Here is a 24,228-nt window from a genome sequence, read left to right as displayed (position 1 = left end):
CAATGGAGATTTATATCCAACATGTATTCCAACTTCATTTGAAAACACATCTTACTTAAAGCTCTGTGGTGGAGCAATTGGAATGTATATCACACATCCAACATTCTTAGATTGAAAATGGTTGGTTTCTGACCCACTACCAATGACGGGGAGAACCATTAATTACTTGTTGGCTTGATGCGAATTAGTGTTGCTCAAAATGTTTATCACTTATCCTAGTGATTTTTCTATAGTCGTCAAAGACTTTAAGACGTGAATTCACCAATATCATAAAGATGCATAGTGGGTGATCAGTCCACCAACATCTCCATTATGCCAATAATTTTATTTGGCTGGTGAAAACCGTATTTTCATTTTATCTTATGAGAAAGAAATATATGTGAAATCATTCATAAGAATCTTCTGGTTCTTCAATGAATATTCATAAATCTTTATGTATCTTTTCACATCACTACTGAACCAAAATGGTCTAACTGATTCATGCCAAGTATTTTATAAACTTCTGGTATACTCTGTATTTATCTCCATTACACTAAATCTTTGTGTAGTATAATCTATAAGAGGCTGTATATACTTTCTCTAAAATACTTATACTGTCTTGAGAAATATTTCTGAATTGAAATATATATAGCATTTCTTTTGCTTATTGTCTCAACATAAGTGTCAAAATCCCACAGATTCCCTTTGAGAATGATTCATCAATCTTAGTTTAGTGCAAACATAATCTTTTGGATGTTTGACTTATCATTAAATGTGAGATTCATTAACTCTTCTCCTCGAGATGATAAAACTACATGTTTATCAATCTCGAATGAGTCTCATTTTGAATCAACAACATACCCTAGATGGGTCATGTATTCTTTCTCAAATCCTTTTAACTTCTTAGACTTATAAGAATATGACGCAATAAGGATTTTAAATTGCATTCTTATGTGCAGTAATATTATGTACTCTTCTGGAGCATCATATATATCTTCTTCCTGAACATTCTATAAGGTTTTACTACCATGTATTGTACTCACAATAATTTTCTCTCATATTTGGGTGATTGAATCATATCTCTTATCATCTTTATTTTCTCAACTTCAACTTCAAGTGAGAGAATGAGTTTTAAATAGAAACTCTTGGGTATTTATTTATTACCATCTTTATTTCTCAACTTCAAGTGAGAGTATGAGTTCTAAAAAAAAAAAAACTCTTTGGATCTTGACCTTATTTATATCCACATTCACGTCTACAACCACTTTTATGTTCATTTTCTTGAACAATACTATTTGTGTTGATTTTCTTTCTCAATATAAAATGTCATATTCTCTTCAGGAGAATGATTATAATCAACTAGACATGATTTAACATCTAATTTTAAAAGCTCATTATTTTTCTCAGTCTCAAAGAAATAAAATATAGTTATAAACCTCCCTTTTTTTTCTCAATCGTTTGTCTGCTGGACAACATTACTTATATAATATATGCATCATTAAAAACTTCTTCGAGAAATTTTACTTTTAAACTCAACATCCAACATAGTTGAGATTTATTTACAGACTTCAGGTCTGGTAATCTTTAGTTGCAAGATACACAATTAGGTAATCACTTTTGGGATTATACCTTTCTTTGGATTGTTTTCCAAAACGTATAGATCTTTTAAAAAGTAAATAAGCTATATATTCATATATTTGCGTACAAAATGTATAAGGCAATATCAATATTTTATGTTCAATGCATAAATGTTTCTCAAAAGTCATAATATAAACCAACGAACAATTGAATTACTAATCATTCTTATCAAAATTTTCGAAGGTCAACCATATAATCTTTAAGCATTGAACAATGCACAGCTGTAAAACTAAGTCTATATGCAGCCGTAAATTATATGCTTTAGGAACATCAATTACTATGCTTTTACATTAAATTATATGCATCCGTAAATAACAATATGCATATAGATTAATATAAACAACTTATAAGGCAATATCAATATTCTATGATCAATGCATTAACGTTTCTCACACATCATATAAAGAAATATTGATTTAAGATTCCATGAGACTAACAACCTACACGTCTTCCTAATAATTCGTTAACAATCTACATGTGTTAATGTTCAAAATATATTCGTGTGTCGTGTTAATCGATTCAAGCCAGATATGCTAAAGTAAAATCAGATGTGTGACATATTTTAGAAAAACATGGGATGCAGCCATAAAATATTAATAAAAGTATGGTACGCAGCCGTAAAGTTAAAACTATGGAATATTAATTTATACACAAGAACGAATGCTACCAATAGAATTAAGGGCAAGACAGTTTCACAGCTTAATTAATTTATGAAAGTCATAATCCTATATGCAACTGTAATAATTATATGAAGCCGTGTACATGCCTATAAAAGATGTGACAGATGTATTCTAACGAGTGAAAGCAATATGAACAATATAAACATATATGCTAGCGTGATGACATAACATAATATAAGCATCACATATGATAATACATAAATAAAATACGTGCGAGTGTAGGCTATAATCATATTGAGCATTAGCTTATAAACATCGACAAGATCTCTTTTAAATCAAACGATTTTCTTTCCTTGAAACAAGGGTAGATCAATATTGTCGACTAAAGCTCCTAAGCTCATACTCTGTATGAATCCATTTTTACAAACCATGAATTGATAATAAACATGGTTTGAAGAAGGAATAGAAATAAACTAAAACTGTAAAATAAAATCTATACCTATTAGCTTGCTAGAGTTTCGTGCTGATAACGTGTTTTGAATAAAGAAGAGAAGACAAGAGAAGAGAGGAATTGGTGTATCTTATTCCATGAGTAATGAGTCCTTTATATAGGATTACAATAGCTTGTGGACAAAGCCACTTGGAGAACAAGTAAAGCTTGGAGAACAAATATATTTAAGACTTGCCATAATGGCATCACCATAATATTCATAACAATAATACGTTTCTTGTAACATGTTTTAAGATTAATTCTTCATTAGTATATGGCAACAGACCCTTTAGTTAACGATTAACAGTCACACTACACATTCTTGTAAAACGTTTGGTGAGGAGCTTTGAAATTTAATCAAACGATTTTAAGTGTTTAGGAAGACAGTTTTTTTTGGGTCAAAGAGAGTTGTGATAAAATTAAGCATTTAAAACATTTATTAAGCAACTCATGAAAAACTTGAAAATAAATAAATAAAACGATTTCATTTCCTATGTAACGTAGTCAATACGTATAAAGTTTATTAATTATCACATTTATATGAGTATATAGATATAAAACTTAAGAAATAAATAAATAAATAAAGAAGTAAGCAAAACCAAACCCACGCTGAAAGTTGATTTCACCTTCCACTCCAACGAACCAACGCCTCTCAGAATCAGTTCCAAGTTTATCTTCAAAAATATAAATCTCTCTCCGCGAACGTTACGTGTGTTTAAAGAACCGACGGTATTTTACGGCGAAGATCCGTCGTCATGTACGTCGCCAGGAGAATCTCCGACGTTGATCGCCGTCTTCTCCTCGTCCTCGCAATCCCGTTTCTCTCCCTCCTCCTCTTGCTCTCTCTATCTACACTCAATCTTGATCCTCCTCCCACTCTCGCACCTCTCCGTAACCTAATCTACACTCATACCCTAACCGCCACCACCGAGAACACCGGTTCCGACCCTCGCGACGTTAATCCAACGGAGGAGGATGAAAACTCACGGCGGGGGAAGAAGGAGGAGTTGATGAAGTCGAAGATTGCGGTGTGTTTAGTTGGTGGAGCAAGGCGGTTCGAGTTAACCGGACCGTCGATTATTGAGAGGATCCTAAAAGTTTATCCTAATGCTGATTTGTTTCTCAATAGTCCTCTCGATCACAACTCTTTCAAGCTACGGTTGCTCAAAGACTCGCCAAGGCTCGCATGGGTTCGTATCTTTGAGCCTACGCCGATCAACGAGACTGAACCGATGGTTCGAGTCCTCACACCCATGAATTCGCCTAATGGCATTAAGGTAAGTTATAATTTTCTTACCTTTTTAGAAAAATTTGCTCGACTTTAAATTGAATGCATGGTTTATTACATCACAAGTAACATTTCGGGGAAAAAAACAAAATAAAAGGATAAGAAACTAGTCAATAGAGGGGTCCGTTTAGTTGGAGAGGGTTAGGTTTGGTGTAACCGTTTCTTGGTACCTACGTTACTCATGTAGTCATGTCTATGAATGTTTTTTTATGATGGGTTTAGTTTTGTTTGATATTTGGTGTTGTAACAATCTCACCAACTACTTTGTTTTTTTCTTGGTTCTTGTCTAACAAAATGGCGTTTTATAAATGTCATTTCAAATGGCTATAGAATTATTGGATGTAAGATCATCTCCAATTGAAGCTTTCACATGATTATTTTACAATAAATTTAATAAAAATAATGGAAAGAGAAGAGAGAGGATGAGATGAAGTTCATTTAGAGTAAATTCATTGGTAAGTTTCTCATTTGAAGGTTCTTAAAAAAATTATTATTATTTTAATTGATAAAAATAACTGATTAGTTTTGAATTGTCTTAAGTAAAAATAATCTAATCATAGTTTGCCAAATGGACAAGGAGGTTCTGAAAAGATATAATTTTAGAACTCTATCATGATCTTTCTCCTAGAGCAAGATCATGGACAATGAGGTTTTTGGACTAGAGCAAATTCAGTGAGGAGTTTTCTTCTTGGGGTTTTCAAAATATATATGTATGTCTTTATAAATATTTTGAGAGCTCCAAGGAGATAACTCCCCATTAGAGTTACTCTTAAGGTTACTATAGATTAAGGTTGAAATCCAGTTTACAATTTCTTGGTAATTGTTATCGTCTCGCAAGGTTTAGGTAGACTTCTAGTCTTGTAGAGTTGTAGACTTGTAGTCTAACTAGTCCGAGACTGAAATTCGCTTCTTAACCTTTTGTGGACCCACTTTCCCCGTAAATTAAGATCATGTAGTTTACGTATACTATGGTTTGTGGAGAAAAATGTATTCTGATTTTCGTGGAAAATATACGTATATATTTTTTTTATGGTAATAATTATTTATGAAATGTTTAAATGCGTGGTGAAGTGGCGTGATAATGTATATGCCAAGGCTTCTAGTATGTTTTGGTTCCAAGCATGTATACTGTGTACATTGGTCAAAAACTTTGTACTACCTAGTGATAAATCATATACTATTATCTATTCACATTTGCTTGATTTTGCATTACATTTTGGAAAGTGATTATTTTATGTGACATACTTGCTCAATGTATATAAAATGAAAATAATTAATCTACATATATTAGCTTTTTGCATCTCTTAGTCTGATCAAATGTGTGACTCGTGATTGTTTTGTTTTTTGTTTTGGACAACCTCGTGATTGCATTCTTCCGATATTATATGTACTAGTAATTATAGATTTAATCAAGTGTGTGCCTCGTGATTGTATTTTTCTGATCAAGTGTGTGCCTTGTGATTGTATCTTTTTATCCTGAGAATATATTCTCACCTGTGTTATTTCTTGGCCTCAATATATGATAGGGCTTATTACAATACTTCAATCTCGTAGAAGGTTGCATCACGATGATAAAGGCGTACCAAAACGAGAATAACTTCACATACGACTGGATAGTCCGGACCCGTGTCGACGGCTACTGGTCTGACACACTCGACCCTGACTACTTCAAACCGGGCCAGTACCTAGTCCCACCAGGTTCCTCCTACGGTGGCCTCAACGACCGCTTTGGCGTCGGCGATCTCAACACCTCAACGGTGGCTCTCTCTCGCCTCTCACTCATCCCCGACCTCGACTCGGCCGGTTTAACTAGCCTCAACTCCGAGTCCGCCTTCAAGGCCCAGCTCTCAACTCACCGTGTTCCTTACGTAACCAAACCTCTCCCTTTCTGCATCATGACAGACCGAACCTACGAGTTCCCTCCGTCTAGCTACGGAGTTCCCGTGGCTGCGCTATCTAGCCGCGGACCATTGAACGGTGCCAAGTGCCGTCCGTGCACGGTCGCGTGCAGTGGCTCTTGCGTGGGGGAAGTAATGGGAAAGCTTAACAAAGAGTGGAGCTGGACGGAGTGGGAGAACGGGACGTTGAAGCTGTGCGACGCACATGGAGAGTGGGAGGAAGGTTGGGAGAAGATATTTGATGGAGTCGCCGGCGAAGAACTCGCACGTGCGAGGAAAAGAGGCGGAGGTTTGGAGTCGAGGAGATGTGTGGAAGAGTTTGAAGAGATGAGAGGAGTGACCGTTAAATGGGAAGCTCCCGCCTCCGAACAGATCTGCATGTTGGGCCTGAAGCCCAAATAGAACATATCATTTTTGGGTCCACCTTAATTCGCTAACACATTTCCCAAATTTTTAGTTGTTTTCACGGATTAAATTGTTGGAAACTATGTTCAGATTAATTTTGATGTTTGAAAATATAAAATCAAATGTTTTGCCCAAACAAAATATATAAAATCATGTGTTGAAATATATATACATACATATGTATATAAATATACTAAATCATGGTCAAAAACAATTGTTGCTAATGTATAAGTTTTATCTTGATTTATAGAAGTAAATAAAACATTGCAGTATGAAATGTCTGCAAGGATAAGTGGCATGATATGTCTTCAACCCTTTTTTCGTGAAGTGGAAAATAAAAGTTTTGTTGCGTATATGGATTTAACAGTGGCGATGTATTTTGGTTTTCTTCTAGCTAAAATCCGGCTTACGGCACATGCAGAGTAAACACTTGCCTACAGCCAAAAAATTTCTGAGGATTTTTAGCTTAAGAAAAAAGTATTCGGCATAAAAAAAAAGAAATTGGCATAAAAAAAAAAGCTCAATTTTTTTCAATGGAGTGGGTCGTCGCTCCTAAATGATAATGGTAAAAGACTAAAAGTTGCACCGTTTGTCTCTTTGGCGTTTTCGGCAGTAAGTTAAATGAATTCCTCAAAAGAATAACATCAAACTGTATATGTGCAAACTTGAAATTTATTCAAAGGCACATTGAGGTATGAGCTGAACCAGGATCATCTTTTCTGTATTCAGTGCAAACAAAACTAAAAATTATATCGAGATATATAGATTTGTAGTATTGATATACTAGCTATACCACATGGAAGAATCTCCACATCTATTCGGAAATTGAACCTGTTACAGGATTCGATGTTTTAACTTCGATACGTTGCAGATTTGTACATCTTTTTACGCATCATTGCATGTACACACTCTCTACTATACATCGATACATAAATTAAGTTATGTACTACTGGAAAAATTTCCTATGGGTTTTGAGGACGGCCAACCACGCAATGCATCGATGCGTGTATATTAATATCTCACGTGACCTTGCATTTGACAGATGGATTGGAATCTCGGCACATCACGCGAGGAAGATGCGAATATACATCTAGATTATATATCGTCTATTATTTTCTCCAAGCACCTATAATAAGTATCTGAATCAGCTAATTTCATGTAAAAGGAGGATCTTGAACTTTTTAAGTCATGTAATCAGTAAACTACAATTCTGTCTATGATATGAATAATTAGCAAAAAATATGTAAAACATCATTTTGATTTTTCGAAAGAAAACCCCTACCGCAGCTTTTGTCAAACAAAAAAAACCGTACCGCAGCTGCGCAGCATATGTCATGCATGGTCAGGCCCGGTGCTTTCATTTTATTTTAAACTTTCTTTTTGTTTGTTACTGCATGTTATAAACTTATAAAAGAACCTCCAACGGTGTTAAAAAAAGTATCTAACAAGTAACAAATTGAAAAAAATGAAAAGCTAAGGAAAGACAGAGAAGGTGATTCTCATTTGAGAGGTTTTTAGAACCTCTAAAGATACTAAAGTTACAGGTGTGAAGTTTCTAATGGCTGACAATCTTTTGAAAAATAAAAGAATAATTGCATAATAAAAACAAACAATAAATAATAATAGAAACTGTGGTGAGTTTGTAATCGTTAATGTTGCTCTAAAGACTGCCGCACACCGTTAAATGTTCCTTAGATTATTTTTTTGTCAGCATTCCTTAGATTAATGAAACCATTGAGACTTATAAGTTATACTTTCCGTACGTACATATCCCTTCTAATTTATGAAAAGCAAAGTCTTATCTGAAAATAAAAACTAATCATTCAATACATGCAAATTAAAAAGCCAAATCAAGAATACACGGTAATATAGAACTTCATTTAAAAAATTTATAGTAAAAACGATGGACTGCCTAAAATGTTTCCAGGCAAATTTAAACTGACGGTCTTCGTATAGTATATTGATAACTAATGGTATCTTCACGCCATATAATGGATTCATGACCATAAATCTCAGTGGAGTGATCATATGCATATATGGATTCTATCGATCTAAACACTCAAATCGAGAAATATCTCTAAAAATCCTATCACAGAGTCGGTGTGGTTCTTCACGTTTTATTTCAAGTCAGTTGCTGATTTAAATCCAGAAATCAAGCCACATGCTTTAGAAAATCCAACTCTGTTAGCGTTAAGTAAGGCCCTCATCATGTTTGTGGATCTACACCGAAACACTCGTCTTAAAAGTCCACACGCTTGCACAACCTAATTATATAATGCTTAGTTGAAGTAAAATCTCGATTTAAGGGCAAGATTATATTATTTAATTATATATCTTTCTTTTTCATGATCGTGGTAGGACAAAAGTGAAGTGTCGTGAACAAGAAAACCGTGATTTTGATCCTTTGATGCATAGTTGGGGACTTGGAGTTGCCGTTCTCTGACATGTCCCAGCTCACCCCTCGTGCTTTGTTTATTACTAGACACTTAATCTCGAGTTTAACAGTCTAACAAGTTCCAACTTATATGTAAATGTACGTTTAATTAATATTTTTGTAATCTTTTTTAAAAGGAACCATTTAGCCGAATGTATAAAATAAATCTTGATTAAACTTAGACCTCTATAATTTTTATATTGTTCGATTCATGTTGATGATCATTCATAACCATGTGAGAAAAAAATCTGGCTTAACGCGTCTATGCCCCTACCAAATTAGTTTACGGGAGACTCAGCTCAAGTATATTTATTTATATAAAATTAATGTGATAATTAATCAATAGAATAGTGACTACTCCACTTTATTAGAAAGGTGAGAGCAGTTTTGGATTGAAGGTTTAGCTAGGGTGGCTAACCCACGTGTGTCCCCTCTCCGCTTGAAATGGAACATATGTTATGTCTTTTAACTCGTTAAATCTGATTAAATTAATCCACTATTCACCTTAATAAACTATATGAAACACACACTAGATAACGATTACCTTCGAATCTATGTATTTATTGACATAACATGATCTTGGCCTTGCTTGAGATTAATAAGGGCTTAAGAAAATGTTAAAACGTTACCCAGATGTTGACCTAACGTACGTCCATGTAAAATAAAAGTCTAATGGGTGCATAATAATTATATATGTACGAATAAAATGTGAAGTGTTACATCTAGCATTTTCAGTTTTGTGCGGTGGAAGAAGTTACCGGAATAATAGGTATTAAGAAGCAGCAAGTTAAGTCCAAGGAGAGACAAGGACGATGTCAACGGTAGGAACGAGCTTATTTCGTTTCACATTATTTTGGCGGGATTAAGGTGGATCATGTCGAAGTCACATAACCATAAATAACTGAGGATCCTTAGATTAACGTTGTTTAAAGATTCAGAAGAGATCTGGTTGGTAAAAACAGAAGATACACACGAGTTCATGGTGTACCTAATGGTCAAATGAGGTATTTGAGCACCTTCTTCCTGGAGTACTATGAGAATTTAGATTATCTACCTCATCAGTCATCACCCATATAAACTCTTAATGTAAAGGCAGAAAACTCATTGTCACCCCGGGTGACTCACGCGTTGGTTACTAGATTAATGTAATCTTAAGATTCTTAACCGAATTAATAGAAAGAAAAACTTACAGTTGGGGAAATAACAAAAGCAATTATTTTTTTTTTAAAAAGTAGCAAGCTCTCCCACGTGCACATCATCTCAAACTTGGTTGATGTGCAACGCTCTTTCACATGTGTATATATAAACAAAACGCTCCTTCCTCTTCTCTCACCATTTCAAAACACATTCAAAACCATCTCTCCTTCTCATTATCCTCTCTCTCTCTCTCTCTCTCTCTCTCTCTCTCTCTCTCTCTCTCTCTCTCTCTCCCTCCTCCTCCGAAACATGGTTGGAGTTTTCCGGCGATCACTCTCTTTCCCTAACAAACCCACCGTCCGTCCACCACCACCATCAAAGCCACGTGTCTCTCACCACACAAGATCCATCAGCCTCCCATGCAGATCACACCCTTTGATCTCCCACATCAACCACGAGATCTCCCAGATCAAATCCTGGTCCTCCTCCTTCGACCGCCGCACCACCGCATGGCTCACCGACGGTCTCAGCCTCCTCAGAGACGTCCAAGAAACGCTCTCCGACATCCTCCACCTCCCTCAGTCGCAGGAGTCTCTCCGCAACCGCCCCGTGTTCTTCGAAAATCTTCTCGAAGACCTCCTCCGCTTCGTCGACGCCTACGGCATCTTCCGCACGTCGGTCCTCTCCCTCCGCGAGCACCAGTCCGCCGCTCAAGTCGCCCTCCGGCGAAAAGACGACGTCAAAATCTCCTCCTACGTAAAATCTCGCCGCGCTCTAGCGCGGGATATAGCGAAGCTGACGTCATCTATACGCGAGCCGAAGACGAAGTACAACCGCTGCCACGTGGATGTTTTAAACGGTTCGTACGGTGAGGCTGAGCTAGCGTCGGTCATCGGTGACGTCATCGAGGTCACTGTTTTGGTGTCTGTGGCGCTTTTCAACGGAGTCTATTTATCTATACGTTCGAGTAAGACGACGACGTTTGTTGGGTTTCTTAAGAGGTCTGAGAAGAGAGACAAGAACTGTGAAGGGATCGAGGAGCTGAAGCAAGTCGAGGAGAAGAGCTTAGTTGGATTGAGCAAGAAGAAAAACGAAGAAGTGAAGATTCTTACTAAGAAGATGATGGAGTTGGAGAATTCGATCGTTGAAATTGAATGTGGGAGTGAGAAAGTGTTTAGGGGTTTGATTAGTACTCGGGTCTCATTGCTTAATGCCCTAACACATTAACATTGTCAACTCTCATATGATCTCGTCCTTTTTCTTCAAAATTTCAGTTTATTTGCGTTTTTGTCCGATTTTTTCATTATTTGTATGAGTTAAATACTTGAATAAAATAGAAAACAAAGATATATACATTACATGTTGTTTTCATACAAATATGAGAATTATTATATCGAGAGTTCTACAACAAACAATTTTACATGTTAAAGTTACGTTTTATAATAATTCATGTAAAATTATTATATTTAACTCACACTGATGAACTGTTTTATGAAAATATACATCTGAAATTTCTGTTTGCATAAATGATCATAAATTACATTTTTAAGGTTTGAATCTAGAATTTCATGGTATATATATATATATATATATATATATATATATATATATATATATATATATATTAATTAATGAACCAAAGGATAAGTAGATTTCCATCTTTGTTGTTTTTATGTTACAAACCAAAATTTATCTTGGATTTAATTGGCTATAAGAATTTAATTTGATTATTATTACTACTATGTCTTTGTATAAACCAAAAAAAAAAAATTGGAATAAATGGTTACGCGTTAAGAACCAAGGTCCACTTGCTTTCACAAACCACCATCCCCTGGCCATGGCCATGCATAATCATTTATTTGGCAGGCAACAAAACATTAAACATTAGTATGGAAACAGCGTGCATGAACTGACTCACTTGACACATATATTTGCCGGAAATAATTGAAAGAAAATAAAATTAAAGGACATAAGAAGACATAACTTATAAGATTTTCACGTTGATGGATATTCGTTCTAATATTTTGTCGCCTCTCTTTAAGTTTTAATTAGTAAAAACTCATGAAGCCACCACATGGTTTGTTAGGGAGATGCTTTTCAATTATCATCTTGATCTGATTCGGATTAGCACTTAATTATTTGATAAACACGGTATTAAACGTGGAGCTTGCTGGAAAACATACCGTAGTTTAGACTGCTTAGTGCTATTAAGATAACAATTTATGGGCTAATCTAGTTCCTCATTTAGCGGCGGTACGTGTTGGTTGTCATGACCGGTTAGACCTACAAATCTAATAACCGGACTAATACTAGATCTGGTTAACTATAAAGCTATAATTGAGTTGGTTGCTTTGAAATGCAACTTGCGTGAATTATTTTTGTTTAATAAATGCTTTACTTAGTTTGGAATAATACTACAACGATGCAAAAAGGTTGACAACTCTAACAGGGTCATGACTTCAACTCAACTCCCAACAAAGAAGATAACACAGATAGAAAAGGGATATTGGTCATCAATGAATGATTAGTCTTTGATTAAATTAGGACCACTTAAAAGAGTTAATAGCACTACTTGTAGAAGAGAATAATTAGAACATGAACTTTACATGTTCCTAATTAATTAATAATTAAAGACTTCTAACATCTTACCAAATTATTGGCCACTATTTGTTATACATCAATTATGTATATAGTTGGTTAATTTTTTGTCAATACGTATATAGTTGGTTTTAGTTTAAATGTTAGGTTTTATCCTTTTGTAGCATTGTGGTGAATGTTTTCTATAACCGAATGATCTTTCTATCACGAATTCATATTTCAAGAATGTTCTCATTGTTTGAAAATGTACATGCATGTAACTCGTGCAGTATAGTATATATATATATATATCATATATGGTTTACAAACTTATGATTTTGTCAATCTGTATACAGTTGGTTATCGTTTATATCAAGTGGTAAATGTGTTTTTAGTCAAATGTTATTTTTATTTCGTTGCAACTTCCGTTGTTTTATTTTTTTCACCTTATTACACATCCATATTTCAAGAATTTTTTCACTGTATGGTATGATTTTATAATGTAAATGTAGACTTGTATATAATCCACCTCAAAATATTTTATTTTATTTATAAATGGAATAATATGGCTACAATCATATCATGTTACTTCGTCACGAAAAGAAAGCCAAAAACACAAACGGTGTATTAACAGATAGACGGTTCATTTCACGCTTCGCAGACATTAACCCATGAGATTCCGGAACAACACGCAGTTTTTACAAGGGTATTAAGAATGCCACGCATGTCGTTGAAATCTTTCCTTAAAGAATGGGCCTTAAAAAGAACCATATTTACCTTAAACCCATTAATAGCCCAATAGCCGTTTGTAAATAAGAGTTTCTGGTAGGCCAATACATATTCCATTTTTATAATTCTGAAAATATTTATTAGATTTTGTTCTAAATGTCGGCAGATATCTTAGGTGTCTTTAAATAGATAGCGTAACCCTCAGTATCACTTATTTTCACAATCGCAATTCTGATTCTCTCTCTCTCTTAGCATAACAATACAGTCATTAGGGTTTTCTTTTCACCGTCTCTCGCTATTCGACTTTGAAACCACATAGAAGCGTCTTCTTCGTGATCTGAAAACCTATATTCGATTCGGTGATGTCTAAATCGAAGATGGAAATAAAGGTGCAACTAAAAGAGAAGAACAAGGAGGAAGACTTGGCAAGCAAGCAAGTCTCAGATGAACTTGAGAAGAGTTGTTTGACAGAAGAAGAAGATGAAGACTATTTGTCTGATCAGAACAGTAAGAAGAGGACAAGAGTACTTAAGACAACTTCTGAATCAGAGCAAAGAAAGAAGCGCAAGTCAAGCAAAGAACCTCGCTACAATAATACGTCGTCGTTTGATGACTGGCTTTTCGTTGGTACCGTTAATCCGCAAAAGAAGGCTATCAAGATTGATGATGAAGACATGAACTTAAAGGTGGAGAGGTCATCATCATCAGCATGTGGAGGTTGCTTTTTCCCCAAGGCTCAGTTTTTGTCTGAAGTTGGAATCTATTCATTACCATATACAGTCTTGTTTTAGGCCTTTGTTGTGGGCTCTATGACTAACTCTCTCAGAGTGGGTTCATGTATTTTTTGTTATTGGGCTACTAATCTTTCCAATCATGTAATCAACTAAGAACATACCATTATTAGATCCTTTTTTATGGGAGCAAACTTATTAGATCAATATAATATAACAATGAACTTATATAACCAACTATTATTTTGACTATGATTTTAAAATTAGTAATGATAAGCATATCAATGGAGAATATATACAGCAAGTTTAAAGCAGGCTTGGCATAAAGTTGATATGTGGATGATGAGTGGAATTGTCAATGAGACTAACTAAGATTGGTTGGTCAGATCCGGCTAATTAAACAAAACTTGTGCATGGGCATTGGAAACAAATTGTTTTGTATTTTATGATCATGTTTCCGTAAGTAACTGCCAATTATTATATATACAGATATGGCCTTTTAAGAGAAGTAAAATTTTATAAAAGGACACATGAAGACAATAACAATAAGGTGTTTGATATAAGTTAACGAAAGAAAGACACCCAGGCTGTCACAAAGATCAACTTCTCGTTGATGGTTTTGCTTCAAGAGGTCTTCCTCTGTTCCGTTCGTGCACAATCCCAGTTTTCTTCAAATGGATAAATATAATATTACATGTATGCGTGTCTATATTCATATACAATTGGACTTGGACGTTTATTGATATAAATATAAGGATGTGTTATTTAATTAAAGGTTGCTGGGATTTTGAAAAAGACGTCGCAGCCAACGGTTACTCGATCTTTCTTGTGGGTTTCATATCTACGCAGCCTACCTGAGGTTGTTGCCGCACATATAAGCTGTCTACTAACTAAAAACTGGTATTTGTAAACTATTTGTGTATGTTTTTATGTTGGCTCTAGATTTGTTAATTTTGGCCTAATTGTTGCATTGAACATTAAGAATAGAGTGCTCATCATGATGTAAGAGATATAACACTCATTTTTACCTTAAGTTGGATAATGGCTGGATTTAATATTTACCAGGCCATATTAGGTTATAATTTTCTTAAATATAATTTGAGGTCATGCGACTTATGTATAATAGCTGTGAATGTTTTATATGTTTGTGTCCAGAATGTTGTATATCACTATGTTTTTTTTTTTTTTTTGCTAAGTTATATCACTATGTTTAACTTTAACTTTTGAACATTGTCACTTGAGTTTCTTCTTGATTGTTTTATCAGTGATACGCTTGCTGAAAACATTATACATTTACGTTGATTTACCACCTTCATTAATCCAAAGTGTACAAGGTTGATGAAAGGAAGTTTATACTATAAATATAAGTATGGATTTGTCGTTTGACTGTCGGAAGAAACTAAACCGCAACAGCCAGTTCCAGCCTGTATGGCTGTATCTAATCGTGTAATAATTGGCCTCTACGTGCATGCATATGCATATATATGCCATACATATATATTGGTGAGAGCTAGTATTAATGAGACAAGGAGCCTTTTTTACTTATACATTAACTTCTCTATTGAGTCCTTCGATCCATGGCTGCTACTTCATCATCATTTGGTGCACACGTGCGTTCAACAAGCTGGCCCGAAAACGTTCATCCTCTGTCACGATCCATCGAAGATCATCTTCTGATACTTAAGAAAAGTCCAGAGTCTGCTTGTCGGAAACTCGGAGTTTTAAAGAACATGTACGAGGTGGTCGAAGTTTTCCTCCGTTTTCAATCGACCAAAACTCAAAAAGCGTTTCTAGAAGATGTCTCCGATGGGTTTCTTGAGGTTCTTGATATCTGTTACACGATCAGAGACGTTTTGATGGAGGCAAAAGAGCAAGTCAGAGAACTCGAGTCGAGCTTGAGGAGGAGAGTGATCAGAAGCAAATCAGGAGGAGATCATGATGCTTTCTTGACACGTGAGATCGACGCATACGTGTTTAAGAGAAGAGTCTTGAGCAGAAAGATTGGCAAGCAGTTGAAGATGAAGATTAATAAGAAGAAGAAAGATTGTGGAGGTGCCATCAATGTGATGAAGAAAGTTAAGGAGACGAGCTTCGATGTTCTTGTTTCTTTGTTGATGGAAGTGGTGACGATGAATCATAAGCAGATATCAAGAAGTGGTTGTAGAGGAATCATGTCGAGGATGTTTAACAAGAAGAATCAAGAAGTTGAAGGTGATGAGCTGAAGAAGTTGATAGAAACAGAGCAAATGATTGAATCAACAGAAGGAGAGTTGGAGTGTGTGTATAAGAAATTGTTGAAGACGAGAGTTTCTCTTCTTAACATGCTTACTCATTGAAACTGAAACTATGTAACTTTCCTAGAAACTTCAGTTATTGTGCATATTACATTAGATTATACAATCACAAGCTTGAACAATGAGCACACTCATCACTCACTATCTCCACCGCAAATGTTGCAAGATAGAGCTGGTATGCGTTTGCAATAATGGACTTTTACATTGAGATTAATGGGATTGATGGGTTGTCTTGAAAAGAGCTACCTCAATGAAATTCTCAAAAATAATAAATAAATATGAGTAATTCAAAATGTTAACAAACGCATGCAAAAATATCTTATACTCATATATTATTTACAATTAATCTTGTTTCTCAAACTTATTATATTAATTTTTGTTTATCACTTTTTAAGAACCTCTTGAGATATTAAGAAACTGCTTAATAATGTCTATGCATGATGGTGGCAACAAAAATCATATAATACATGAATGATTGATTATTCGTGTAGTCCTTTTCAAATGGGAAAATCGAATAATAAGATTTCTCCACTAACAGCAGAATAAACATAATGCATTTGTTGAAATATATTATTGATAAGAATCTAATTATATATATTTGAGATTAATTTGAGAAGAGATTCATTTGTTGAAACTAACCTGAGATATAAAATCTTACTAATTACAAAATCTAATCTAGCAGTCGAATATATGCATAGGTTGAGCCGTCGAGGTTTACCTTATAAGTGATAAACAAATTAGATGGAGTTGAATGTTTGTTGTACGTAGAAGCCAAAAGGTTCATTGTTTCTTAGTTGGAATTGGTAGAAAACTTTAGGGTTTTAAAGATTTTTTTTTTCTAAGGAAAAAGATTTACAATTGTTTTTAGTATACTGTTTGGTTTATAAAGATCCATATGGACTTGCTCAAAAAAAAAAATCCATATTGATCTGTTTTTCTTTGTAGTTTCAATCTTATAACCATTGAAAATTAATATATGTTGAATATAGGTTTGTTTAATACATAAGAGAGTGAGAAACACAAAAATATATTTTATACATTAACATTTCTTCTCTGACAAGTGATAAAACACGTAACACAATATTTTAACTTTGATCTAAGATTAAAATATTTTTCATTCCATTTTATTTAGACTCTTAAATTCCAAATTGCTGAAATTATCGACACAGCCTGGCACCGTCGCTCGTGCATGCATGGTATATACTTAAACCTGATAAACAATAAAATAAATTATTTAAAACTATATATTATACAACAGGATATCAAAACAAATCCACAATGTATTGTAACCCACGAGTGTCTTACGTATATAGAAGGTTCACTGAGACATTTTTGAATAATTTAAATCATTATTTTGATAATACGTCCAAAATGAGTTGTTCCCCAGGTGTCCCACGTCCGTACAAACCCATTGTAAGGAACCTTCATTGTACTTTCCTTCAGATCCATCGTCTCAACTCTATATAATCTCCCTCTTACATGCATTTCACTATATCTCTAATACCGTTTCAATCCATTTTGTTATATTCCTAGCTAAATATATCTTGAAAAAGTTAATCATTATGGCTCAGATTAACTTCGAGGGTTTGAGAGAGCTACACGACTGCGCAAACTATCTCCTCGATCACTGTCCAAAAACAAGAGAATCTCTGTCTGAACAAGGACAAGAGAAGTGGACGGAACAAGTTTCTGAAGCTTCATTGAGGATGTTAGACATCTGTAGCGTATCTAAAGATGTGATGACGCTAGTTAAGCACAGCTTGCACGATCTACAACTTACTCTACGTGGAAACGAATCATCAGATGTGAACGAGAAGATAGCAGCGTATAATCAGTACAAGAACAGGCTCAAGAAGGAGATATTGAAATGCTTAAACTGTCTTAAAGGCATGATCGGAGGAAGAGTAGAGATGCCGAGAGAGCTTAACCTTCTATTTGTAGCTGAGGTTTTAAAGGAAGTGAGAGAAGCCGTTGTGACAATGGTCGAGTCGTTGTTCTCTCTTGGTTGTATCCCTTGGTTAGAGAAGAGATCGAGCAAAGGGTCTTTGTCTTCGATCTTTACTTCTCGATCTTCGGATTGGTTAGATGATATATGGGACGAGACCGCGGTTCAGAGCGCAGCTACGAGATTGGAAGCGGCAGAGATTGCTGTGGAGGAGCTTGAGATAGAGTTGGAGTCTATTTTCAGGCGATTGATTCATACAAGAGTTTCACTTCTTAATATTATTACCAGCTAGATTTATACATGTCCAGTTAGGTTTCGCATCTGGACATGTTTGATTGACATTACATTGATTTCTACTTTATTGCATGTTTGAATCATTATATTCATTTTCACTTGTTTCTCAACCAGTTTAATTGGTTAGAGACATAAGGTTGATTAATACTTAATTAAAGTGATTAATTTTTTTCCTTAATATTAATAAAAGTTCTCTAGCTGACATTGCTATAATTCATGTTGCTAATGCTACCCATGGCTATGTAAAAATGATAAAGGCGCCATAAGTATAATTGTTATAACTCACTTATCCAAAAAAAAATTGTTATAATTCATTTGTAGACGGAATAAAACATCAAGGAAGTGCAATCCAAGTAGCAACTTAAAACAGAAGCAGCAAATCTTACAAAGTTGTGAACAAAAACAATTGACGTCTTCTTTCACAAGTTGTAATTATTTCGACATAAGAAGCTGAAAAGAAAAGGAGACATACATTTTTTCGCCATGATCTTCAAAGGTTCGATGAGACCTAGCAGAACAACCCAAAAACAAGGTTAGTTTCACGTAATTTGAGGAGTACTTATCAAAGACTATAGCTAGATTTGCATGGAAAGTGAATTCAAGGTTAAAAGAGCTCAAACGTTGTTTGTCTAACTATGTGTCTCAACATAGATAAACAGCAAAGTATGTGCTGCTAAACTATTGACGAACTCCATTCTCAATCACTTGGCTCCCAAAAAGGGTTAATGATTCACAACAGAGAACGAAACACAAAATCTGGAAGAAAGCTACAAACTTTCTTCAAAACTAACAAAACACCATTTTAAAGGATATATCTAGTTAGCAAGTGACAACTTTGTAATACTAATCAACGAACTGCTGCCTTACTAGTTAGTAGGATTGTACAAACAATCACGAGGGTTGGATAAAAAAAGGATATTTGTTCACTCTTTATTAAAGAAGTATATAATGATTCCATCAAAAGTGTGAATGCAGACATTACCTAGTGATGATCCCCACCATGACCGTGATCACCATGTCCATCCCACGGGTGCCTCCATCCCTAACAATTGCCATTTAGACAAAGATCACCATTTAGCCACCATGGAAAGAGTAGAAAAATTGATACAATTCAAATAAAAAAAAGGTCGAAACTTTACAAAGAATGAGGCAAATATAAAAGGGGAAGAGAGTCTTACCATGACTACAGGACCATCTTGCTTTGCTCTGTACAAAATCCAGAACCTTAAAAAAAAAAAAAGTTGAAATGAAATCGATATTGGTTCCGACACAGAGACATAACCCAATTCAAAATCAACAGCTGTCTGATTGTCTCTATGATACTAACTAAGACATATCCATTGTCAAAAAAAATTAATCAACAAACTGAAACAGACAAATCAATCGGATTCGTCTGATGATCAATTGACCGATAATCTAAAGGTAAGATCTTAAGCTTCGATGGAGGAGTAAAGATCTAAGCTGAATCCGAAAAGCGACGGAGAGAGAGAGAGAGAGAGAAATGGTACCACATAACGCCGCACAAGCCCTTTCCGGCGACGGTGTGCCACGTCTTAGGAGTGTGCACGGTGACTCCCTTGTATGTTATACCTCCTCCTCCGCCCATTTCCTCCAAACCTCTACGATTTCACAATCCTACCTGAGATTCAATCCAAGCAGGTGACTCGCGAGTCTGCGACTTTTCGATACATCTTTAGACAAGGCCTCAGCTTAAAGTATAAGGCCCAATTAATAGAGTTGGACCATTTAAAGGACTAGGCCCATTAAAAGGTCTAGTAGTAATTAAGAAGTTTTGATTAAAAAGTTATCATCTCCCACAACTCATGGTGCTTATTAGTCAAACTACTAAAGTATTAACAAAACCTTTGTAAGATTATTACCTACCCTACGAGGTGAATAAAATTATGTATTTGAGATTTTCTTTGAATAGATTTAATTTTTTTTTATGATTTTGGATGAATTAAAAAAAAGTATTATGACTGCATGCTAGAATTCCATCTAAAACTATTATTAGATTTTGATTTTTTAACAATGGTGGATTTTAAAAACACTTAAAACCATAAGTTGAAAAACATTAATCCATATTTGAATAACTGGAGATTTACCATTTTAATACAAATCATTTCAAAATTTAAGTTGATTACACTCGCGACATTCCAATTACCAAAAAATTACATATAAACAAACACCTTCGAGTCCGTAACCACAAACGAGTATTAGGAAACTAAGGACCGAATCTGGCTCTGTCCACGAAATAGAGGTATTAGAGAAGAGATTGAAGCTCCCTTGCAGGTGCTCGTGGAACAATCCTCTGACTTCTTCTCCCCATCATCATCATAGTTATCGGACATACTTCTCCTCACAAGCATGATGACGTGATCCATTAAACTCCCATCGCAAGGAATCTTTAAAGGACCATCAATGGTAGTTCCAAACTCATCCTCAGCCATCTCCAATAACACTTGTAAAATCGGATGGTTGAGATAATCCAAGGGCAAAACGAATCTCTTCCCTTCTTTGGTGTAAACAGTGAAATACCCTTTCTTCCTCTTTCTCCACTTCTCCATCAACTCAGAGAGTCTCATCCCCTTAGAATATAACATCTTCATTATAAGCTTTAGTGTGTGTTTTACTTGTGCTCTGATAATTTGGTTGTGATGCCTTTTAAATGCAACCGTAAGTGCCTATATATATATATATAACCATGGGTACGTGTGGAGGGAGAAGGGTGTTCGTGTTTATTCAATTCTTTACAAGTTTTTCCACTTTTTAGATCACGGTCACTTGTGGAATTATTACATACGGCCCTTCCACATATATCTAGATATTTTACATAATTTCAATTTTTTTTTTTTTTGCTAAAATTTGATGCAATTTCAATTTTCTTGGTTATTAACTTGGTTAACTTTCTTTCTTTTACAATGTATGGACTCTGACCAAGCAATATATCCACTTATTGTTTAGTAATTTGAGTGAACCATATCAAGCAAAGCTAGCGTATTAACAGACCGTAACACAATGTATAATACAAGATGTTTAACCACACTTTCTTAATAAATATTTAGAAACAAGAATACCCTAGCGGTTTGAAGAGGGCAAAGGAAATATGTTAGTGGTGGTGATGGAAGCATGTGATCTTTTTAGAGCAAGTTGCTTGGTACTTTCATTTTCTATGTAGTTCTCTCTTTAACTTTCATGAGTGTTCTTTGTTTTCTCTTTTCTAGTCACATGAAATCCCGCAAACGATTCTTTTTTGAACTTCAACAAGAAACAAATCAAAATAACTACACAATGATAAAATATGTTACAATGATAGATGGAAAACAAGATATTTTTATAATAAAAAAATGCTGATTAAAAAAAGAGAAAAAAAAACGCATCTCCTCAGTTAGAGCCTGATTTGTCTAAAACCAAGCCATAAAATTACACCCATTGATATGCTAGTAACCTAATCTCAGGTCAGCTCTATCTTCAAAGCACAGTGAAGATGAGTACCAGAAAAATTCTGAGCTCAACTATCAATATCTCCATCAGTCCTTATGGGTAAAGCAGCGTTCATGCCAGGGGAGAGTTGGGTTAAGTTGTGTAAGAATATAAAAAGACAGCGACATCGACCATGTATCAAAACAAAGCAAATGAAACGAATAGCATCAAGTACAACAGTAAGATTGTGCATAATAACATCTTCATTGTCAAGCTACAAAGAATCTATAAATCACAGACTACTACAAGCACAAAAGGCCTAGCTCATGTAATGCACTAGTATCGAATGTTGACTACGTGATCCGACTCTAACTCACAGGCCCATGTTATGTCGGGCCTATTGAATTGTAATCGCTAAGGTTCTACTTTTCGGCCTATAGCAGTGAGCTGGTTATCCACCAATTCATGAATATAATATGAAAGCTTTTCTATTTCATTAGAAGAATTAACAACGCGTTGATCGGATTCTCATGTCCACCAGATAAATTGAGTGGTAAACATCGTTGAATATTCCTTGATTTGACAGCAAATAAGGCAGATATCAATGCCCAGACGGGCGGTGAAAAGAAAAAAAATAGACACAAGATTAGCATAAACAAATGATGCAATTAAGCACTTTGTTCTAAGTTTATCACTTTTGAAACTATACTATTTTCAAATCTAGACCAGTTTATCTTTATACGTATATATAGTTTTAAAAGTTTGATGAGTATATATTTAACCAGATAAGTATGTATTATCACGAGAATGTCGGCTACAAGATATCGTTTTTGCTATCACCGAAAACATTATTCAAAGGATAAGGACAATAAGAGACGACGACCAATCAAGAATTGAAAGAGATGGGTTTGTCTGATATGTGTGTTGGTATGTCACGGTGGTTCGCGAAACGTCTTTGATTCAAAGTTTAGAGGAGCGGGTATAATGATGTGGCCCGTCGTGTTCATCCTTTATAATGGAACACGGTTCATTTATATTTTTTTAGGCCAATTTAAAGAGAAGATGCATCACTGATTACCATCTGTCCTTTACTCCTTTCTGATGTTATAGTTTTGTTTATCAATTTTAGGTGAAAAATGACATTCCCACTCATTAACATATCTTATTATCTTAAGAAGTCCAAGTAATCGTATGCTCATTTGTTTCCTCTTATGCTCATCATAGATTTTTAAGCTTATCTTAGAAAATCGTATAGTTTTTTTTTAACAAATCGTATAAGTTGGAAAACACACAACCTTGTTCATAGAAGAGCTTACGAAAACCTTGTTCACGTTGGAAACCAACTTCCGTGTGTTGGTTGATTCCTCGCGTGATAAGAACTACGAATCCTTTACCAAAAAAACTTGCACGTATTTATTTTTTTGTAACACTCACTTTTGCACGTAATTATATTTTGTTTGTAACGCTTATATGGAAAACTGAATAAACGTTATTAATTTCCCCAAAATTCATCATTTCTATGCAACAAATTTCTTCCAACGTGGCATCAGTTAATAAGTCAGGTGGACCCACACCACCGACATCACGTCTTTTACGCCAATCAGTACACGTTTTTGGGACCTACGCTAGGACACACTTCCACGTTAAATTGACACGTGTTGTTATCTAATTGCTTGGTATTACTTTACCCTCTGTCTCTCTTTTTTTCTTTGTCTAAATTCGTCCTTCCCTGTTATGACCGTTGATTTGCCGCTACTAACGTCCACCGTCCGATTTTCATATTTACATTAATGCTTGACACATGTCCATCCATCATGGGTGAATTAAATCGTTAGTACTCTTTCCCCATATTTTTCTGGAACGTTCAGTTTCATCCCTATATTATTGATTTGTAATTAAGAAAACCCGAAACTTCCAGATTTTGAATTATGAGGATATATTTTAAATCTGTTTTTCAAGTTCATGGACTTTTTACTCTTTGAACTATCTGATTTTGTTAATTAACAAACTTTAAAATAGTAAGAAGCCTAATTAAACTGTAATATCCAAACTAACTAGTTCTCAATTTAGTTTTAAATTTTGGCTAAGTCTATCTATCTAGTTAACATTCTTATCCAAGTTTTTGTTATTGTTTTAGCTATCCACTAAACTATTTATAATATATACAATGGTCTCCGACACGTAAGCAAACTTTTGATGATTAATTATTGATTTCTTCTTAATACATTTTTAAAAAGATTAAAGAGGTAGGGCCATTTTGTAATTTATCTTTAGTTTATATATTTTTTCGAAATAAAAAATAATCATAGAGCGTGAAATCCGCGTAGAGCTAGTCCTCACACACTA

At 34.8% G+C, this 24,228-nt stretch overlaps 7 protein-coding genes across 7 annotated transcripts; 5 read left to right on the top strand and 2 right to left on the bottom strand.

The window, feature by feature from the left end:
• Window positions 1-2,955: 2,955 nt before the first annotated feature.
• On the top strand, window positions 2,956-6,483 carry LOC103832074. Its single transcript, XM_009108032.3, has 2 exons — window positions 2,956-4,004; window positions 5,542-6,483. The coding sequence occupies exons 1-2, from the start codon at window positions 3,483-3,485 to the stop codon at window positions 6,313-6,315; spliced, it is 1,296 nt and encodes a 431-aa protein (XP_009106280.1). The 5' UTR covers window positions 2,956-3,482; the 3' UTR covers window positions 6,316-6,483.
• A 3,649-nt stretch (window positions 6,484-10,132) lies between these two features.
• LOC103832073 lies at window positions 10,133-11,304 on the top strand. The gene has a single exon (XM_009108031.3). The coding sequence runs from the start codon at window positions 10,199-10,201 to the stop codon at window positions 11,114-11,116; it is 918 nt and encodes a 305-aa protein (XP_009106279.2). The 5' UTR covers window positions 10,133-10,198; the 3' UTR covers window positions 11,117-11,304.
• A 256-nt stretch (window positions 11,305-11,560) lies between these two features.
• Window positions 11,561-17,505, top strand: LOC103832072. Its single transcript, XM_033275298.1, has one exon. It carries the CDS (start codon window positions 15,504-15,506, stop codon window positions 16,260-16,262), a length of 759 nt encoding a protein of 252 aa, XP_033131189.1. The 5' UTR covers window positions 11,561-15,503; the 3' UTR covers window positions 16,263-17,505.
• On the top strand, window positions 13,573-13,986 carry LOC103832283. The gene has a single exon (XM_009108257.1). The coding sequence runs from the start codon at window positions 13,573-13,575 to the stop codon at window positions 13,984-13,986; it is 414 nt and encodes a 137-aa protein (XP_009106505.1).
• Window positions 16,308-18,634, top strand: LOC103832071. The gene has a single exon (XM_009108028.3). The coding sequence runs from the start codon at window positions 17,783-17,785 to the stop codon at window positions 18,455-18,457; it is 675 nt and encodes a 224-aa protein (XP_009106276.1). The 5' UTR covers window positions 16,308-17,782; the 3' UTR covers window positions 18,458-18,634.
• Window positions 18,635-18,745: 111 nt separating this feature from the next.
• On the bottom strand, window positions 18,746-20,181 carry LOC103832070 (NADH dehydrogenase [ubiquinone] 1 beta subcomplex subunit 2). Its single transcript, XM_009108027.3, has 4 exons — window positions 19,968-20,181; window positions 19,638-19,683; window positions 19,442-19,501; window positions 18,746-18,967 (listed from the first exon to the last, which is right to left on the bottom strand). The coding sequence occupies exons 1-3, from the start codon at window positions 20,063-20,065 to the stop codon at window positions 19,442-19,444; spliced, it is 204 nt and encodes a 67-aa protein (XP_009106275.1). The 5' UTR covers window positions 20,066-20,181; the 3' UTR covers window positions 18,746-18,967.
• On the bottom strand, window positions 18,759-24,007 carry LOC103832069 (indole-3-acetic acid-induced protein ARG7). Its single transcript, XM_033275299.1, has 4 exons — window positions 19,968-24,007; window positions 19,638-19,683; window positions 19,442-19,501; window positions 18,759-18,967 (listed from the first exon to the last, which is right to left on the bottom strand). Exon 1 carries the CDS (start codon window positions 21,066-21,068, stop codon window positions 20,676-20,678), a length of 393 nt encoding a protein of 130 aa, XP_033131190.1. The 5' UTR covers window positions 21,069-24,007; the 3' UTR covers window positions 18,759-18,967; window positions 19,442-19,501; window positions 19,638-19,683; window positions 19,968-20,675.
• Between the last annotated feature and the right edge of the window lie 221 nt (window positions 24,008-24,228).

The sequence above is a fragment of the Brassica rapa genome, chromosome A07 (genome assembly GCF_000309985.2).
Source record: "Brassica rapa cultivar Chiifu-401-42 chromosome A07, CAAS_Brap_v3.01, whole genome shotgun sequence".
Taxonomy (NCBI): Eukaryota; Viridiplantae; Streptophyta; class Magnoliopsida; order Brassicales; family Brassicaceae; genus Brassica; species Brassica rapa.
The sequence above is the reverse complement of the archived record's forward strand: the minus strand, read 5'-3'. Positions and strand labels throughout refer to the sequence as shown.

Excerpts from the sequence above, each read along its gene's own strand:
- LOC103832074 (XM_009108032.3), top strand. The coding sequence starts at position 3,483 with ATGTACGTCGCCAGGAGAATCTCCGACGTTGATCGCCGTCTTCTCCTC. Across the intron at positions 4,005-5,541 it reads ATTCGCCTAATGGCATTAAG|GGCTTATTACAATACTTCAA; the intron begins GTAAGTTATAAT and ends AATATATGATAG.
- LOC103832073 (XM_009108031.3), top strand. The coding sequence starts at position 10,199 with ATGGTTGGAGTTTTCCGGCGATCACTCTCTTTCCCTAACAAACCCACC.
- LOC103832283 (XM_009108257.1), top strand. The coding sequence starts at position 13,573 with ATGGAAATAAAGGTGCAACTAAAAGAGAAGAACAAGGAGGAAGACTTG.
- LOC103832072 (XM_033275298.1), top strand. The coding sequence starts at position 15,504 with ATGGCTGCTACTTCATCATCATTTGGTGCACACGTGCGTTCAACAAGC.
- LOC103832071 (XM_009108028.3), top strand. The coding sequence starts at position 17,783 with ATGGCTCAGATTAACTTCGAGGGTTTGAGAGAGCTACACGACTGCGCA.
- LOC103832070 (XM_009108027.3), bottom strand. The coding sequence starts at position 20,065 with ATGGGCGGAGGAGGAGGTATAACATACAAGGGAGTCACCGTGCACACT. Across the intron at positions 19,684-19,967 it reads GGCTTGTGCGGCGTTATGTG|GTTCTGGATTTTGTACAGAG; the intron begins GTACCATTTCTC and ends TTTTTTTTTAAG. Across the intron at positions 19,502-19,637 it reads AAGATGGTCCTGTAGTCATG|GGATGGAGGCACCCGTGGGA; the intron begins GTAAGACTCTCT and ends GGCAATTGTTAG.
- LOC103832069 (XM_033275299.1), bottom strand. The coding sequence starts at position 21,068 with ATGAAGATGTTATATTCTAAGGGGATGAGACTCTCTGAGTTGATGGAG.